We start from the raw sequence: 19,681 nt of genomic DNA on the forward strand, positions 1-19,681 counted from the left end.
GTATACAAAACCAGTCCTAGATCTAAAAAAAAATTATCTTAGTTCTAGTCTAGTCTCTATATCTAGACTCTGATCTACGCTGTATCAGCATGGAACTACTAGTGTACCAAGGGGGGGGGGGAGACTGTCCCTCTGACGAGTCACAACTGATTCAGGGGACGTGCCCCCTTTGAGAAGCCAAATTATTAATGTAATTTGTAATGTGAAAATGCAATGAAAAAGACGTATGTCCCCTTTTTTTAACATGAAGATCTTTTTTTTTTTTTTTTTTGCTTGTCAATTTTTTTTTCAGCTAAGAAATCCATAATTTGGGGTGAAGACCCTTTTTTTTGGGGGGGGGAGGGGGGGGGGGCTTGTCACATTTTTTCGCGGACGAAATATCCTCTAAAAAATTTGCCCCCCTTTTGGAAAATCCTAGGTACACCAGTGCGTGCATGGAACGTATTCTAACGTCAGGCACAAATTAACGTCAGTGATCTTGATCCCCGTCTTCACCCAAAAAAAAATTGACAAGAAAAAAAAAAGATCTTCACGTTCAAAAGAGGGGACATACGTCTTTTTTCGTTGCATTTTGACATTACAAATTATTAATTTGGCTTCTCAAGGGGGGGGCACGTCCCCTGGATCAGTTGTGACTCGTCAGGGGGGCAGTCTGCCCCCCCCCCTTTGGTACACTAGTGGTTCCATGCTGATAGCGCGTAGATCAGAGTCTAAATCTAGAGACTAGACTAGAACTAAGATATTTATTTTAGATCTAGGACTGGTTCTGTATACGGACTAGACATATTAAACCATGGTAAATAAGCTAATATTGGTCCAAACCTAATCAAACGTGAAGTTCGGAATTAACAAGTTCGAAGTTAACCATGGCATTAGTCGGCTATTCCTATTAGTATTAGGCATTAGACAGGTCCAGATTTGAGGTAAAGTTAATGCGCTAGCCTAAGCTAGCCCTACCCTAGCACATGTCTTGCCATTAATGGCAGCTAGTTTGATAAGTGTTTAAGAATTGGATGTATATATAGATCTAAGCCTATAAGGCCTATGTAACTATGTAAGGGTACCGGTAATTTGACGATGCTAATTCATTCAGAGCAACTAAACGTGAATGCTTACGATCGGCACTGGTCGAGGCCAAGTCCACGCGCATGCGTACTCTCAATCCGAAGACGCAAGTCATGAATATTCATATGTTGGTCCAGAACTCGGTGGGAAAAATAATTTCGCTTCCGGGCGGGGGGGGGGGGGGGGTCAATGGAAGTTGACTAGGCCTACTTCATGACCTTGTCAGATGAAAATGTTGATGCTGATGGCAAAATCAAGAATCTCATAACAAAACAATCTCTCACACACATTCATGCAAATATACATACACACACACACATATTATATATACGGTATATATATATAAAATTTCAGTGGACTTCAATACATTTTGTTGGATTATAAAAGCATGAAAGTTTCAACCTTGTTTCTCTGTCTCTCTCCCTCTCTCTCTCTCTCTCTCTCTCTTTTCATCGGCGTAATGCGAGCGCGAAACGCGAGCTGATTTTTTTTTAAATGTATATCCTCCCCTCCTCACCTAAAAAGGGTCATTGTAATCACTGTGTGTAAACTTAATGAAGAGGATTTGTATCTCCATTATCAAAACAGCACATGAGAAACGCTTATGATAATAATAACGGTATATTTACCCAGGGTAGCCACTCACGGCAGTTCCGAAAACTGTTCTCCCAGCGGACCCTGCTATTATTATTACCGATTCAGGTGCACACAGCTTTTTGAGGAATTATTTCCTGCCGGTACCCATTTACCTCACCTGGGTTGAGTGCAGCACAGTGTGGATAAATTTCTTGCTGAAGGAAAACACGCCACGGCTAGGATTCGAACCCACGACCCTCTGTTTGAAAGGCGAGAGTCAGAACCACTAAACCACGACGCGCCCACGGCTTTGAACTGTTTGTAAGAATTAATGAAGATCGAGTAATTTATAAAAATGCAAACCCTCAGCTATATAAAGTTATAACATTTGCATTTGAAAAGGGTATCTTTTTGTAAGGAGTGTTGGAATTCTTGAAGAGAATAGGTATATCCCTAATCAAAACTTGGCACGAATATTCTTCCCTATTGGTAAAGACATGCAAGATTCATTTTCTAAATGTGTTGGAAACTGCATTACCATGGTAATAGCATGGGACTATTAATCACCTTCAGTGGTTTTCCTTTTCTGCGACTTTATTCCAGACCTTTGCTTTTTCTCTTCATTTTGTTTGTTTTCCCTTTCTTCATGTGCGCCCCCTCTCCCCTTTTTTGTGCCCCCCCCCCCTGAAAGTGGCGCCCAGGGCACGTGCGCCTGTTGTTCCCTGCTAGATACGCCACTGCCCCCCCCTCCCGCTAGGCAATCATATAGGTGCCTTTAATGCATGTTGAATTATCTTATTTCATAATCACTTGAAAAAGGCAATCAAATACCACTTTTTAATGTGTTCATGGAAAAGAAATCCATAAATATGTTGTAATACCACTCATTGTTTTGAAAAGAATAAAACGCGACCAGAAAGCATAGAATTTTAAGCACTTTGGGTTTCAATTTAGTTTAACTTCTCATCAGAGTGGTAGGCCCTACCAAAATTATGTGTAAGGGGGCGTAATTTCTTTACCAGAGGCGGAACAAGCTTTCGCTAATGGGGGGGGGGGGGGATATTGTAAGCATTAGTTGCAATTTAACAAATAATTTGATGCGAGTGCAAAGAGCTAGCTTAAAATTCCAACCCAAAACTGAACATTCTAAGCACATTTTTAACCATGAAAATGATGGGTGTCAGCTATCTAAACAATTGTGCAAGCGCGCAGCGCCAGCTGAAAAATTGATATTCTGACCTAAAATTTGGACATTCTAGCACTTTTGGTAATCATGAATAGGATGGGCACCTATATAATCAATGCAAGTGCAAAGAGCGAATTGAATTTTTTATATTCCGACCCAAAACTGGACATTCTATCTGGATGAGTATCTCAACATTTTATGCGAGCGCGAAGCGCGAGCTGAAAATTTTGGATAATTCGACCCAAAGTTGGACATTCTAAGCACTTATCTAACCATTACATGCACAGGATCGTTACCTTACTAAACAATATTGATGCGAGCGCAAACAGGTGATTTTTTTTCCTATTCTGGCCTAAAATTTGGCCTTTCTAAGCACTTTTTGTAATCATGAACAGAATGGGCATCTTACTAAGCGAGCAAACATGAGTTTGGTGCCCCCCCCCCCCATCATGCCCATGCGGCTATGAAACATGAATATGGCGCCGCCGGTCAAGCATCAAATTTGCGCCCCAAAGGTCGAATATGAATTTGGCGCACCTTCCCTAGGTTGAACATGAATTTGGCGCCCCAGGGCAATCATTAAATTGCATGGCGCCCCAAAGGTCAAATATGAATTAGGCGCCCCCATAATTATGTCACTCAATTCGGCGCCAATTTGGCGCCCCCTAGGTTGAACATCTATTCAGCGCCCTCTATGTAGAACATTAATTCGGCGCCCATGTCGAAAATCAATGCGGCACCCCCATAATAGGTCGGACATCAAGCAGCGTCTTGAAGGGGAAAAGCAAAAGCAAAAAAAAAAAGAAATAAAGTAAAGATCGAACACAAAGGCAAACTTTTTCATCTAAAACAAAAAGGTTCCTTTATTTCATTATTTTTACTTTTATTTTATATTATTTTTTTTTTGAGGGGGGAATCCTACGGGGGACGCGCGCACCCTTAGTCCCCCTCCCCCTAGATCTGCGCCTGGGCTCTAAATTCCGCTGTTTTATATAGGAGCTAGGGGGAGGGGTGGAACTTGTGCTGGAAGCAATTAAAAGGGCGTTAATTTCGTGATTTTTTTTTCATCTAGGGGGACGAGGCAACCCTTTCGATGGGCTCCTGTATAATTCTAAAATCGAAAACCCACCACCGCCCGAATTGTCGCCAATCATTTTTGAGGGGGCAAGGGCAGCAAGCCCGAGGGCCAGCATACCCGGCAATTTGCAAGGTCATTCATACAATTATAAAGGCCAAAATTAATTAAAACTGATTTGGATAGTCTCATGCTCTGTAATAATTTTCTTGAAATTCATTACCATCATCTTCCTGTTGAGAGTTTTGTCGATTTTGACAGGATTTGCTTGTTTTTGTATTTTTTTCATGTTTTTCCTAAGTTCATGTATTGGTATTGTATTTGTGTTACAGGAATATCCTGCCACAAGTTTTTTTTTGCTTTTAGGGAATTACGCCTTCTTCTGGTAACAAATCTTTTACACTCTTTTATGATGATTTTGTATGCCTTTGTCAATGAAAATGGAAGAAAATAAAAAAATTTAAGGGGACTTATTGATATCATGATTATCCTTGCACGATATCTAGACGGCCTGTCATTATGTGTTTATCACAGTGTATTTTTATGTTTCGAAATTATTTTGTAGGCAGGCCTGGTAGAAAAGCAAGAGGTGTCTAGATAATCATCCGAGGCAAAAGTTTGTTTTGTCTTCCATTTAGGCCTATTGCTGAACTTTGGAGATTTGGGGACCGTGGTAAGAGCTGTGTAGACCACTTCAAAAGAGATAGCTGCCTTTTTCCAATATTCATAACCCTTTACCACGTACTCTCTTTTACAATTCGGAAGTTTGCTTGATCTAAGCAGTATTCTTGTTACTGTTTCAATTTGTTGTTGAAATTCATTTTGATCACTTTTTGATAACAATTACAAGGGGCCATTTTTAATAAGCCATCGTTTGTGCTTTTTATGATCCCCCACTATACTAATATGTATTGAACATTGTATTGATTTGTATATATTGTTGCTTTTTAAAGTGGAAATAAATTGAATTGAATTGAATTATGATTTTTAACGAGAATTTAATTAATTTATCTATTTTCATTCATTTATTCATTTTGTGTGTGTGTGTGTGTGTGGGGGGGGGGGTTCTAAGGGGCTGTTATGAAAGGTTATACTAGGCTTGTGACCCCCCCCCCCCTTCCGTGATATTCATGATTGGTTTGGAAACAAAAGCGATTTCCAGGATATCTCACATACCAGTACAACCGTGCTACTGTAGGTGAAGATCAAAGATCCTGACACAAATCAAATCATTTCATTTGGAACTTTCCGTCTAAGGTCCCTGGAAATAGGGAAGTATGACTAGTTAATTTTCCTTCCTGAAAACACACCCTTTACAGCATCTCCGTTACTTTTAATCGCATTTACATTTTTTTGTTCTGGAAATATGATGAAGAATGAGATCCTATAAACTGCATTGCTCGTACACTGACGTTGACGTGTACGGCTACTAGTACTACGATAGGCAGGCCGCCTGCTATATCTTAGATATAGCTAGATCTATGTACGTGTATTTCGAAAAGAAAACCCGACAGATGTTGATCTGGAAAATGACAGAAATTTAGCAGAAATGTAGCTTCTTTATCGTGAGTCATCGTGTGAAGTAGTTAAGAGAATATCTAAGCTAATTAAACTATGTACATTTTTGTATGAAATCGTCTCCCATCATGACAATGCAGCTGTCATTTTGTGTCGCGTTTGCTGCTGCTGTTGTGATCGTGTGTGTCAATCGGGTGACGGGTTACTTGCCCGTGGATGCATATGACAATGGTCATGTTGGAAAGAAAGGCAGCCCAAGATACGCAGACTATGGTCTCCTTGAAGTTGATGCCCCTCCATCAAGTTGCACAAGGGAAGCTGACTATGAAATCAGCCAAAATTATATAATAAGAACAAAAGACTCCAAACAAAATGGTGCAAACTTTGTTGCTGCCTTATCGGTGAGAACATTCGATGTGTGTTTGGAGCAGTGCTGTTTGAAAGAAAACTGTGACACAACCATTTTTGTTGGAGAAGCATACAGGAGCGAGGAAACAAACTGCTTTCTTTTTGTATGCCGACCGGATGGAAAGTATGGAGATAATCGTTGCTTGTTCACGTATCATCTGGGATATATTAGTAGTATGAAGAAAGCATTGGGAGGATTCGAAGGATATGCATCGGATCCAATTACAACAGCAATACCTGTTCAACAAATAGAGACAACAACAAAGCCAACACCACCACCTAAACAGTTTCCACCAATTGGTAAGGGTAATTTCTTGAATATGTTTTTTTCCAATATTCCCCCTTTTAGTTTTATGCACTTATTTTAACATTCCTTTCTTTAAATATTCTATTTATTTTAACTTAATAAATGTTGTTAATAATGGTCCTGTTCTTAATTTATTTTTCTATTTTATGATAGATCTCTCAACACAATCGCCCCAAATGTTAAATTAATGATGCAGCTATTTCATACAAAGGCCTAATTTCAATGCAGTTATTGATACCTGACTGATCAGAACTAGGCCTATATCTTTAAAGGTTACTTTATTTACAGGTGTAAATGTAGATTGATATACATGTGTATGCATTTGTTTAATGCATTATTTTTCTTTATAAATATTTCACATACTTTTTAGTAAATTTAGATTTCATGTCTGTCGCTATTTTTTTCTCTATTTCCAATTTTTCCATCAAACGAAATCTAAAAGTCATTCATTTTGCAGTGTTGAATAAGAATTAAAAAAAACTCTTCCCAAGTTCAAAATTATATTGATTTTTTTTTCTTGTCCTTTCCTCTGGATGATGTCAACAATAATTTGCAATTTGAGTGAAGAACACTCATGGAAATCACTGCTCTTCAATATCCCATGCAGTGTTTCTTACACTCCATTTTCATTGGGACCAGGTACATGTAACTCCAGACACAAATGTGTCCATTTTAATTATAGTATCACATTATAAATCCTGATTCACTGGGAACCCATTATAGTACTTGGCAGGAGTTACAGCAAAAAATAAATAAATAAAAATAACAGGTAGTTTTGCAGGTGATGAATTTTATTGCCTGCAATGTAAATCATGTGCTTTGCAAGATTACCTTGTAATTAACCTGTACATGTACATTTATTTATGCAATTTAGCAGAACCAGATTCAAACTGCCCAGAAGGTTATTTTGAGTGTGATTCTGGTCAGTGTATTAATGAACTGTACATCTGTAATTCTGTGCTGGATTGTGATGATGGTACTGATGAATATGGCTGTAATCCACAAGAACCACCTCCAGCAGAAAAGACCAATGCTGATCAAGACATGTTTACAGAAGGTAAAAATTTGCAACAGTTTTACGATACGTTTAATGTTTAACAGTCTGGGGCAACAGATAATGTAGACATGTTATGTTCTATGATACATGCAGTATTTTGATCATGCAACACATACAATTTACTTTTTTTTTATAGTATGTCAGACTTCATCATTTAGGTGACAAATGAACCCTTTAATGAATTAATACCATAGAACTGGAAACTGAGGTGCAGGTACATTAAAAATAATTTGTAACACAAAGACTAATATATTTTACCCCCCTTTCATGCAGCATCACTTACATTGTATTATTACATGTAAACACTTAACATGGTGTCACGTGCAATTTTTCATTAACTAATTTTTTCATTCATAACCTCACAGACCAGAAACTACCCCAGTCTCATCTTATCCCTCCTACTAATCCACCTAACATACCCAATAAATATTCTGCTGATGCTGAGCCTGGTCCATCTATCAAAGGAGAAGCTGATCAGACTCTGGCTGACCAGCTGAATGACCAATCACCATCAGAGAATGTTGCCAAGGGTACGAATACCATGCAAGATCCAAACCAGAGTAATCGAGAGAAGGAACTTTCTGACGTGAAGCTCAGACTGCAGGATGAAAGCAGGGGAAGATTGCCACAAGTATTAGATAACCAAGAAGCTGATAAGGATGAGGATCAAGACCAGTTTCCCGAACTTGAGTGCCATGGTACCACATGCTTTGAAATCCAGCCAGATGGAGGAAAGACTAGGTTTGGGGGTGTTCTTGATGAAGAACAAGATGAAGAGGTAGAAAGAGAAAGGGTGGATGAAGAAGAAAATCTTAAACCCAGGCCAGAAAACCAACAAAAAAACCCTCTGGACACACACCAAAGAAATCTTGAGAGAGAAGAATACCAGACAGGGGATTTGAGAGACGACGATGAGAACTATCAAGGTCCTCAGCGGGCAAAGTTGCTGGATTACAAGGAGGATGCTGCAAAATTCTTGTTTGACAAGAGTACAGGAGAATACAGATTGGATGAGGAAAGCAACACCAAATATGACGTCATTGGCAAAGGTGATGAAAGAGATGAGCAGAGAGATGATGAGGGAAGAGGTGGCAGATATTTAGATGACAAGCATCTGTCAGATGTTGAAGACAGGGATGCCTCTGAGCAGAGAGTGCTGGACTATGATCCAATTGATAGGAAGATAATTAGTGATCATGATGTGGGTATGAAGCATCCAGCTGATGTCCAATCAACCAGAAATGATGCATATAGAGATGGAGACACTGACAGACAGGATAGACCTCCTCTTCGAGATGGTAACAAGAACCGGGGATTCCCAAATAAACCTCTCAAACCTCGTCCACCAACCCAGCCACCTGTAAGGCAAGGCGTCTCGAATTCTGAACCACATCTGGGAGCAGGATATGGCTACAATAGTGACTACTACAGCTATTACTATCAGCCTTATGGACAAACCCAAGATCGTTCCAGGTCCCAGCAAGCACAGAATAGCAAATGGCAGGTTGACAGGAGTAGACAGGACTCGTATGGTGGTAGACACTCACAGGTTGCTTCTAACTACCAGTCAAAGAACAAACCCCACAGAGTACCTGAGACCCAATATGATGACAGAAGCCGATATGGAACAAACACCGATGTCTACAGTAATATCAGATACCACAAAGTATCAGACATGACTTCAGATCATAGAAAAAACCAGAGACCGGTTGACGATGTGCAGACAAGGCCTCGGTACAACAGTGAGTACTCCTTGCTTGCAATACTACATGTATGCATGGATAGTGCATTTTGTGCATTCGTGTTACTCGTCAGTGATCTTTGTCAACAGTACCATCTGCAAATACTTCCCTTGTCACTGTATTGACCAGTCCTACTTTCCTCAGCAGGCATTCTTGTATCTATCACATGTGCTCAAAATAATAAAGTTAGTATATGATTGTTCTGTGTTACATGTACTTGTAGTTAATCTTCTTTAATTCTTCCTGTCACACCATGAATGATTTAGCCAGCGCATGCTGATGTATGTATGGTAAGCCGGTTTATCACTTATCCTGTTTCTTGTTATCAACAATTATGTTTATATCAAGAAAATGAACAATAAAACATTTTGAAGTGTTAACAAATGTCAATTTTAATATTAAAAATTAGGATTACTGTATGTAAATGATAAAACGTATTAACATACTGTACGTATTTAAGTCAATATATGCTGGCTAAATTATTCAGGTGTGATGTCCAGCTTTAAAAAATAAATAGACCAAAAGTTTAAGAAAAATTATTGAAATTTATATTGATTTTTAAGGGATTCATAACTCTAAAGGTAGGGTATTCATTAATTTAAGCCGTAATGTTAAACCATTCATAAGACTGCTAAGAGCAATATCTGGGCTCAAAATTCCAGCTTAATTTCCATCCAAACTCGATGATTCCAAAAACTGACTAGGTTGGGATCAATTGATGAATAATAATGCCACATTTTTTTAGAGCGCATATGATCCACCAATCAATGAATTATCATTCAGTCACTAAACACAAAATATGAGATCTTATGTTTAAAGGGGAAGTTCACCCTGACAAAATGTTCATTGTAAAAATAGCAGAAAAAATATATATTGGCGAAGGTTTGAGAAAAATCAATCAAAGAATATTAAATACATGTATACATGTATGTGAGCAGCTTTCCTACATATTGTATGGTAAACAATCAATGGAATGTCATTTCCTCAGAAAATTGAAAATGGTTTTTAGTGTACCCTTAGTACATATCAAATTAGACAAATCGTTTTACACCCGTTCCTAAAAAGAAAACAAAAAAATTATCATGAACCATTAAAAAATTGAAATTCATGCATTTATATTACGTAACATGGGGCAGCTGCTCTTCTATGACGTCACAAATCCAAAACTTAAAATTCTGATATCTTTCTTAATCTTTAATGGATTTTCCTCAAACCTTCACCAATATTTTTTAGAATTTTTTCTGCTATTTTTACAACAAACTTTTCTCAAGGTGAACTTCCCCTTTAAATCATTTCCGATTTGCATACTGGCATATTTGAATCGCATATTCAAATTTCATTTTCATAATGATATTAGAATATATACAAAAATTTGCAAGCAGAATTCTATTTAGAATTCTACATTACAGACATTAAATTTCAATCAGAACAATATGTACATGTGTATTTTGGGACAAAGCAGGTATTGCATTGATTTTTGTAGGTATCAGTTATTAATTGTATTGCTATTTTTCACTGGTTAAAAGTGATTAAAATTGCTCATTAATGGCGATTCTAAGTTGCATTCATCATCTTAGTGACTCAGTCCCTCAAAGTAATCATGCTCTTGGGAATGTATACATTGTCCCTCAAAGTAATCATGCTCTTGGGAATGTACATGTATACATTGTCCCTCAAAGTAATCATGCTCTTGGGAATATACTCCATTGTACATGTAAGTAGCTGATGTTGCTACACTGTACAGAAGGAGCAATTAAGTTTCTGTATCATTGCAGTATTCTTAATAGAGTTACCATTATTTTGTTTATCATTTTTTATTATTATAGGGTGGCCACTTTTAAGATAAAAGTAGGAATTATTCTACTTGTAGTTTTCAACATATTTTAGCCACATATATGTACAATGTCATTACATATACAAATAGTGTACTATTGCAAGGACTCATGCTAGATGTTTTCTTTTTCTATCAAGTCTTTGTGCAAGTTGGTGGCCTCCATGGTTATTGCTTTGCAGTATTCTCATTGACAATGAATTGATATTAACCAAGAGTGGTTATACCCGATTACCCATATTTGTTTCTGTACATAAAAAATAAGTTATTTCTGTATGATGTGTTGCTTGCTTTCTCTGTTATTCATGCATTTGATTCACTTGTACGTATGTAAATGTAGTATTAGAATACTTTCAGTGTATTTCTAGCAGATTGTGAAGTAGTTGTAGAACTTCACGCTACTTTTTCTAACCTAAGAAGTGGTGCTCCGTTGAAAAAGACAAATGAAGGAAGTTTCAGTTTGTACACACATGTAACACGCCAGGACTCAGGAGTACAGTACATGTGTCAATTTCTGATATTGTAGTCTTAATTGTATGATGTCTCATAGACATGTACAATTACAACTTACTGATATTGCGTTACTTTTATAACTAAAAATTTGCATGTAATTATTCAGTTCACAAAGAGATACATATATTTACATGTATATTTCAGTGGAGGGTGACACGTCATTTGCTCCTGTGACATTTGCTCTGGTCTTTATATCTCAGAGGGCATAGGGTGAGAGTTAAGAGTGTAATATAGTTTTTAGTTCAAAATAATTGTATAATAGTGATTGTAGGGTTTATTTAGTTTGGAGGTTAGATTTTATGATTGCCTTAAAGTGCATATTTTCCATCAGAGCAATAGTCGCCCGAGCAAATGTCATGGAACCCAGTGGAGAGACCACAGTTGATTAGTGTTCAGAATTGTAAGTGAAAAATATGTACAATAATCGAGGATCTTTTACCAGTGATGGTTACATGTGTGTTCATAATTATTTAATGTATATATCATGTACCAATAATACAATGAATGTCTTCTAACTTTCTGTAATTTCCCAGTACAATTGCCGATGAATGAATATTACGCACATCCTTTGTCACTTGCACGAATAATAATCACGGTATACCCATCTTTTCTTTGTCTTTTGTCACACCACTGTCACTCTTCTATTGTGGTCATCGACCAATTCCACTTGTCCCTTGGTAGGCCTGTGGAATACCTGGCCTAACGACTACTCCAGCAGTGTCATTCCCGAGAATGATCTTTCGTTGAAGAACATCGACAGGGATCGCCAGTATGAGATGTCCTCCTCGTCAAAGAGTAGAAACCATCTCAAAGGGCACAAGCTTAATGGTATAGCTGCTGATGACAATGCCCTGGCACCCCCTAAATCTAACCCCACTTCCACCACAACCCTTTCCTCTATCCATCTAGCTGTTGTAACCCAAGGTAATGGATCTTTTATTGTTTACTCGCCACATCCTAATAATTAACCAAGATTTTTTATTAGTTGCATTATGATCATTCTGTTTGCTTTTGTTTCATTCATTAGCACTCCTGAGTACATGTATTTGTACTATAGTCTCCAGACACTGATTAGTATCAGAGATCAGATAGTGGACAGGTTCAGTTGTGTGAGGATGTACATGTAATTACCACACTGTACATATGTTTTGCTTTATTTGTTTTTGTGTAATTTTTATGTTCAGTGTAGCTTCATGTATCCCTGTTTATGCTATGTTTGTTTTATTTACTATATTATGATTGTTCATACACTTTAGTTGACACCTTCACTTCTTATTATGCCTAATTTCCACTTTTTATTTCTTACATGTACTAGTAATTAATGTTAAAAAAAATGTCTATAGTTTTATTTCTCTTGATTTATTTCATTCAGTTTCTTTATCATCTCTTTTGCAGGGAATGTTTTGACTTTTTATTTTGATATTGTAGGAGAAAAAATGTAGCTGATGAATTGCAGGCTAAGTCAGAGCTATGAATTAACCATTTGCTGTGTGAAATGATGTATTATGAAAGACATTGTGTACATGTAGTTGCATAGAGTTTATACAGGTAGAGATAGAGTGTGCACAGGTACGATGTGCACATTTATTTGTACGTTCATACTAAGTGGATTTTTATACTACATGTTAGCCTCATTGAATTTAATCTTTTATTCTGAACTAAAAAAAATAATTTGATAAAAATATTTGTCAGTTGGTAGTTAAAAAACTGTTGAGCTCTAGAAAAAAATATGTCTGCTTCTTACAAAACTTCTATTCAAATGCAATAAAATGTGATTTTTCTCCCTAAAAAGAATAGTAAGTTAATGCACTCTCTGCATAAGCAAACCTGTTACATTTATATTGTTAATCATTTTGTTCTGTATTTTTGTAATAATGACAACAATCTGATAACAATATGTTGATTATTTTCTTCCCGCAGCCCCTGTTCCTATTGATGAGAATGCCCCACAATCTGTAGAAGTTGTGACGGTGGTGGCTCCGCCCAATGAAGCAGTGACTGATGGGAAAGCTAAGGATGATGGGAAGGTGAATGACACTAATGTGTTAACACAACAGGACGGTCCCAATATGCTTGAGGTTTGTTACACATTTTTTTTTTTGTCATTGTACAATCCAGGGTTTGGGAAGGACAGGTAATTTTTAGCAACTCTGGAATTGAGAAATAATTTTTTCAAATGAGAATTTGTTTATTCCTCCTGAAAGTCATATCAAATCATTTTATTTAGAACATCTTGGTAGGGTAGTTAGTTGGTGAGTATATGGATGCATAGCACTCCTTTGGGTCACTATCCAACTTTCTAAATTATCATAATTGATTCATGTATTATAAAAATGGAAGATGCTAATGGAAGATGCTAACTGTACTTTTTGATGAGTCATGGAAATGGATACTCTGTGCTCGGGGGGTCCACAAAGAGTAAGAAGAGTGGGACTTTTACATGTACATGTAACTTCAAAGCCGTTCTCTATGCATGATTTGACATTGTAGTGCTGTATTATAGACTGCACATTCAATTTTAGTCACACTTGACTATTTGTGATCTTGGGCTCATTGCAATTTAACAAAAATAAACAAAGATGCAATTTCGATATGATTTACAACTAATTCGATGCGTGCATTCAATATTCTGAGTTGCATTTGATTGCCACTCTTGTAGTGACATGTAGTGACAGCAGTAGGAAAGAGAACATGAATGATTACCTCTTAATCTTATTTCCATATGATTTTCACCCCATCATCCATCATCCTACACAGATGGTTCCAGAGTCCCATGGAGGAAGCGGGATGCCCCCAGCCAGTAGCGCTATCTTACCCCTGGTCATCGGCCTGGTCATCACCGTCTGTCTTCTCTTGATGGTTGGATGTCGTCTGCGCTACATGAATCAAAGGCTGCGCTATGGACGTCTCAAGACCAGTGCACATGATGCGGACTACCTTATCAATGGAATGTACCTCTGATTGCAAAATGTGGAGTAGCAGAGTAGGGGGCTTCTTGTGCCCCTTTCTGTACAGTGTACTAATGTGATATCATTGGCTTTGCCATTCTGGAGTATCCTGGGGTTAAGATGGCAAAGAGGTATTCGAAAAGTGAATATAGTCCAAGGTATCTTCTGTAGTGACAAAGGTGTCGCTTTTGCAATACCATGTACTTTGCTGGGAATGCATAGCCATGAAACCAAATTTGATTTGTTAGCAGCCATCTTAAGGGGTACAGGAATTTGAAATCAGAAATTTACCTGGGCAGTTGCTCTTAAAAGTTTTATAGGACTACCAAATGTTCCTTACTGCAAATTGATTTTATTATTTCTTGATGCAGTACAGGTAACAAAACACCTTTCGCTTTGAGTACTATTATCATTATGTTAATTTGTTTTTAACATAATACATTCAGGTATTCATGTATTTAACCTCAAACAACCATCATGCAATGGATTGTTGAAAGAATTAATGTTCCTATGTTATTAAATCTGTATTTGTTGCATTGGATGAATTCAAAATTTACACTCCTAACTTCTAACCAACGTCACAGAATTGACCTTTTTTCTCAGTAGATGACTGCAAGTTTGACAACTACAGATGTAACTACTTATGCCAACAGATCTATTGTCACATTACAAATGTTATGTGTATAGTTGAGGTTGCACTGCTTTGATCTTTTCAACTTTTAAATTGTCAAAAAAAGAGAAAAAAAATACTGATGTATGTATTTTTTTTATCAAATGAAATAAATATGTAGAAAAAACTGGTTTTATTGAACATTGACTGTATTAGCAGATTCCCTAGATCTGTGTACATTATGCATTTAATTCTAGTGATGGTTATTTACTTCTTTTCTACTGCTGTTAATAATATTGGTGTATATTATTATTTATTGGTGTACAGTTGCCAGTGGTTTAGTAAAAATGGAGCAATTTTCATTCTAGTGTACTAGTTTACAAGTAATTGTAAAGTGTTGTGTTGCCCAGTACTTTACCACCATTTGCTTATGTTCATTTGTGTAAATTTGTCACTGAAATTTAAATCATCATCAAAATATACACCTTTCTACTAATTTACCTACAATGAATGGGCTCAAGAAAGACATGATCCACATGGAATATACATGTGAATGAGGGCATTATATCCTATTTTCTTTTAGGAACAAATAAACTTCTTTGTCAAGGAAGAAAAAAAAAATTGTTGTGAAATGTACGAAAATTAAAAATCAATGATCTCGACATGAGAGTTGATAAAAATAAGCAAAAAAGATTTTAGAAATATATATTCTCACTGAGCTTGGTTATGACTGTTGTCTTCATTACCAGGTCCCTTGGAGAGGATCCAAACTCTGGGTTATCTAGGTAATTAAGTCACAAGCATTTGTGTTTAGTATCTGGTTTATATTATAGGAAGAAAACCTTCAAGTTCAAGCAGTGTTCATATAAAGTATGGCATAAAGTCAATGTTGGAGTACTTATATTGTGGGTGTCATTAATACACATGTATGTTAAAGTTACTATATTACATCTGTTCTTTGAGGGCACATGTGTAGGAAGAACTCAAAATTACATGCCCTTTTAGGTGATATTCTGTACTCTGATATAAAGTCAAATCTACTATTACGTATTGTATTTACTATGACATGTTTTATACTCGTGGTTTTAGTGTTTATGGTGTTCATTGATGTATTTTGTATTCACGTTCAATTTACCCGTATAAAAGTATTAATTTATATCTTATGCACAAAATGTGATGTTAGTAAATCATTTATAATGAAAACCTGAATGATCTTTCCATACCATTCCAGATCCGTTTATACTTGTAAGTGGCTGATTTATTTATGATTTTTATTTGGTCAAGTCCTAAAGTTCTAAGTTATTTTTGGCTGACATTATTTGATGGGAATGTGCATTAAATGAATTCATTTTATTCAGAAATTCTTTCATTTCATATTTTTTTAGATATCTTTCATGATTCTAGTGGTGTTTCGAGGGGGGGGGGGGGGGGAATTGTTGTGTGCACCACTAATTGGAGGGAGGGGTGTAAAAAAGACAAAGTAAGAAAAGAAACAAATTAAATGTTTAATCTAATGAATGACCAAAGAAACCACCATTAAAAGTCAGAAGAGGATGTTACTCTTTCAAGATGTTTAAGAGGTTTTGGGGGTGATTTCTGCACTTGCCCGGATGCTGTTATACTTAGAGATGCCAATTAACTACTGACTGTAGATTGTTTTAAGCTTTACTGATCTATTCTATTTATGAATCTACACAGAGATATAGAGATTTTATTTTGAATGATGTACAATTTTACCATTGTCAGATTCATAAAAAGCAAAACTATACTCACAGAATCATTCTGTACTATTATTGGAATGTGATTTCTTTAATGAAAATACTTCTTTAATTAGAGGTGTGTTTGATTTAACTCTGTACAAGAAAATACTTGAAAAATATATAAGATATGTAGTACTTTAAGTGCAACGTACTGCTTATTCTCATCAGTGTTGTAGCCATTTTAGTTTTCTGTAATCTTATAACATACATATTCTCTTGTGGCAGCCTCCATCCCAATTATTGTACTTGACCGTCCTGTCCAGCTGTTTTGTTTTATAGTCTTAATGTTTTGAAAAAGTACATATTTTGAAATCCAAATTAAAACTTAGCTCAGTTTTAAATTGATGTTTAATTTTATTTATGTGCAAAGTACTAGTGTATATGTATGTACAGGTTTTGTGAAGAAGAGGAGATCTACATGTACACACGTTATTGATAACTCCCTCCTCAGCTGGTGATTTGAATGTTGATTTCACCTTAATACATGTAGATGAAACCTCAATCACAGATTTTTCACAGTACTTTTTTTTGTTCCTGAGAATGGATAAGACCTTGTGGTATTGTGTTTCATTGTAATACCTTATTTATTATTTGTTTAAATGACATTTGTTTCATGCAAGAAAATAGTTTGATTTTGTTGGAACTGTGCAAGTATTTTCAGTGTGTGTTTTCATTTTGTACTTTGTGATGCAAAACCTGTTAGCACCGCTTTATTTTCTTTTTGAGTTCTTATCCCTTGTGTAAATATCACTATCTTTTATTTCATTTGGAAAAAGGGATCATTGGAGATTGGAGTATAGAAAATTAAACTTGTGAGTTACATTATAGAAATAGTCTGTCAAACATATTTTTATTTCATGTATTATGAAAATATAATTTATTTGAGATTTCTTGCTCTTTTTTTATTGATGTATGCAATATGAAAAAAAAATGAGGGTAGGGTGGTTAGCATGATACAATAAAATATTTTTAACAAACTGTATTAGTTTAAAAGTCACACATGAATGAATTGAATTGAATTGCTAAAGCAGTAAATTCCAATTTTTCTAGTACAACATTATAAGCAAGTAGATATTGAAAGCTTGTTGCTTGTGAATGAAGTAGCAGCATACTTTGTATGATGTATACATATCCTCTAATTATGAAATATTGTATAGCACATTTTTGTAAACACATGATACAACACTTCAGGTTGAAATTGTGATGCTTGTAAATGAGGCTCACTGCCCCCTCTTTAGTACTTCTAAAATGTAGGTGTCAATGGGATGGAAAGAATGATGATTGTGTTTAGACAGTGAAGCATTATGCATTTTGACGTCCGAACAGACCAATCATATCCCTCGATCATCACCCTCGTATTGTGCATGCTGGTACTGAATACCAGTAGATATTTATGCACACAGAATATTGCACTTGGTTCATATTCATGTACTAATATGAAGTGATAAGAAGGATGTCATTTACTGGTATCTACTTTGTGATTGGATTATAATGGAATACTACTAATCGTTCATTATGAGAAATGTAATTCTTTTTGCAAATATGCACACTCTATTTTCACAATATATAAAAATAAACTGACACTTATTTATACATAATATGTAAAGAAAAACATGTGTACTGGTATTGTTACCATGTTTGAATACTTAGATTCAAATCAATAGATTGAAGGAACTTAAATGTTGCCTAATCACTGGCTATTTCTTGGTTTTGTGAGTAATTGGTGGACTTTGTATGATAAATTCTTGTATTTTGTCATAGTTCTTGGATAAATATGTAACTAAAACAACATAATAGTATTGTCCTGTTATTTCTGTACCGATGTGGTTTTATGTATTTATTCGAAGGGGGGCAAAGTATGATGATGAGTAGGAACAGGTTGAGAAAAAGAATGAGAGAAGGGGAAGGAGAAGAAGAAGGAAAGATGATTAAGAATAATAAAGAGATGAACAAGAGAGGGAGAAGGGGAAAAGAGAAAGGAGAAGAGGACAGAGGAGGGAGAGTTCTTGTTAGTTACAACTGAAGTACCATTCACATTTTTATTGTAACATGAAGAAGGGGAAATAAAAGGGGAGGTACAAGGCATACAATATAGTATTGATGAGAAGCAACATGGTGAATAAGTATAATTGATAAAGGGAATGAAAGAAAGGGGAGGAAGGAGAGGGTGAGAAGGAGTTGGTTACAATATGGCGTTCCTGGGGATGAAGAGGTTAAGAAAAGTACCCGTTTGGAAAAGAACATGAGAACATTCCCAAAATTTGTGCACTACCTCTTATGCTTATATTTAGAAATTATGACTTATTCGTAAAGAAAACGTCATGATAGGAACATGATCCTTTGAATGGGAGAGACAGATTCGAAGGGAGAAGGAACGATATAGAAGGGGAGACGAAAACTATCACCCGAGATCCTATTTGGTAGATTCTTAATACTTGATGTGCGCCCTCTTATGTGGAGTCCAATGACGACACGCCCCTTCGTCTACAGTAGATGTGATACAATGGGAATGGAATAAACTTCTAAAACTTCATCTTCAAAAAACATTTCAAAAGGATAAGTTTCCAAGGATATTTTTTGTCTAAAGTTTCCAAAGGCATATGACACGTCTAATCGCCCTTCTTCTATACTAATTTGCCTGTATTTTTTAAAGTGCATTTCGCACTCGTGACTTTCAAGACTGTCTTGGAATAACATAATTTTATTTAAATAGTCGATTAAATATCTGTATCGAATAAACACGATAAGAAAAGTACATTTTGATAAATTAGGCTACCTGGAACAAAAGCGTGGACTTAGATAATGGTTTCAAATAAACCAGAGTTCAGAAAACTCCAAGTTGAGTTGGACAGCAAAGGCAAGGCTAAACTATTGGGGTATATTTACTCCCAAAAGCAAGCAAGCAAGCAAACAAACAAACAGACAATGCCATTTTTTTCAGTAAAAGTCAAAACGGCTTAAACTCAATATTGGAATGAATTTAAATGATTTATAAAGCCGCTATGTTGACAATATTTTTACCCTCAAATGGCCAACATAGTAAGGGGTAGGAAACGATGGGTGAAAGCAATACGAATGGTAGTTG

At 36.1% G+C, this 19,681-nt stretch overlaps 1 protein-coding gene across 4 annotated transcripts; it reads left to right on the plus strand.

Moving 5' to 3' along the window:
• The first annotated feature begins 5,257 nt into the window (after positions 1-5,257).
• Positions 5,258-18,390, plus strand: LOC129264810 (uncharacterized). Of its 4 annotated transcripts, none has more exons than XM_054902755.2 (6): positions 5,258-6,128; positions 7,013-7,192; positions 7,558-8,934; positions 11,960-12,202; positions 13,199-13,356; positions 14,036-18,390. In XM_054902755.2, the coding sequence occupies exons 1-6, from the start codon at positions 5,531-5,533 to the stop codon at positions 14,237-14,239; spliced, it is 2,760 nt and encodes a 919-aa protein (XP_054758730.2). In that variant the 5' UTR covers positions 5,258-5,530; the 3' UTR covers positions 14,240-18,390. The 4 variants fall into 4 exon arrangements, with proteins under 4 accessions (XP_054758730.2, XP_054758731.2, XP_063958224.1 ...); XM_064102153.1 differs by having other exon boundaries at positions 5,378-6,128; positions 7,010-7,192; XM_054902756.2 differs by lacking the exon at positions 11,960-12,202.
• The last annotated feature ends 1,291 nt before the right edge of the window (positions 18,391-19,681 follow it).

The sequence above is a fragment of the Lytechinus pictus genome, chromosome 7, assembly GCF_037042905.1.
Source record: "Lytechinus pictus isolate F3 Inbred chromosome 7, Lp3.0, whole genome shotgun sequence".
Taxonomy (NCBI): Eukaryota; Metazoa; Echinodermata; class Echinoidea; order Temnopleuroida; family Toxopneustidae; genus Lytechinus; species Lytechinus pictus.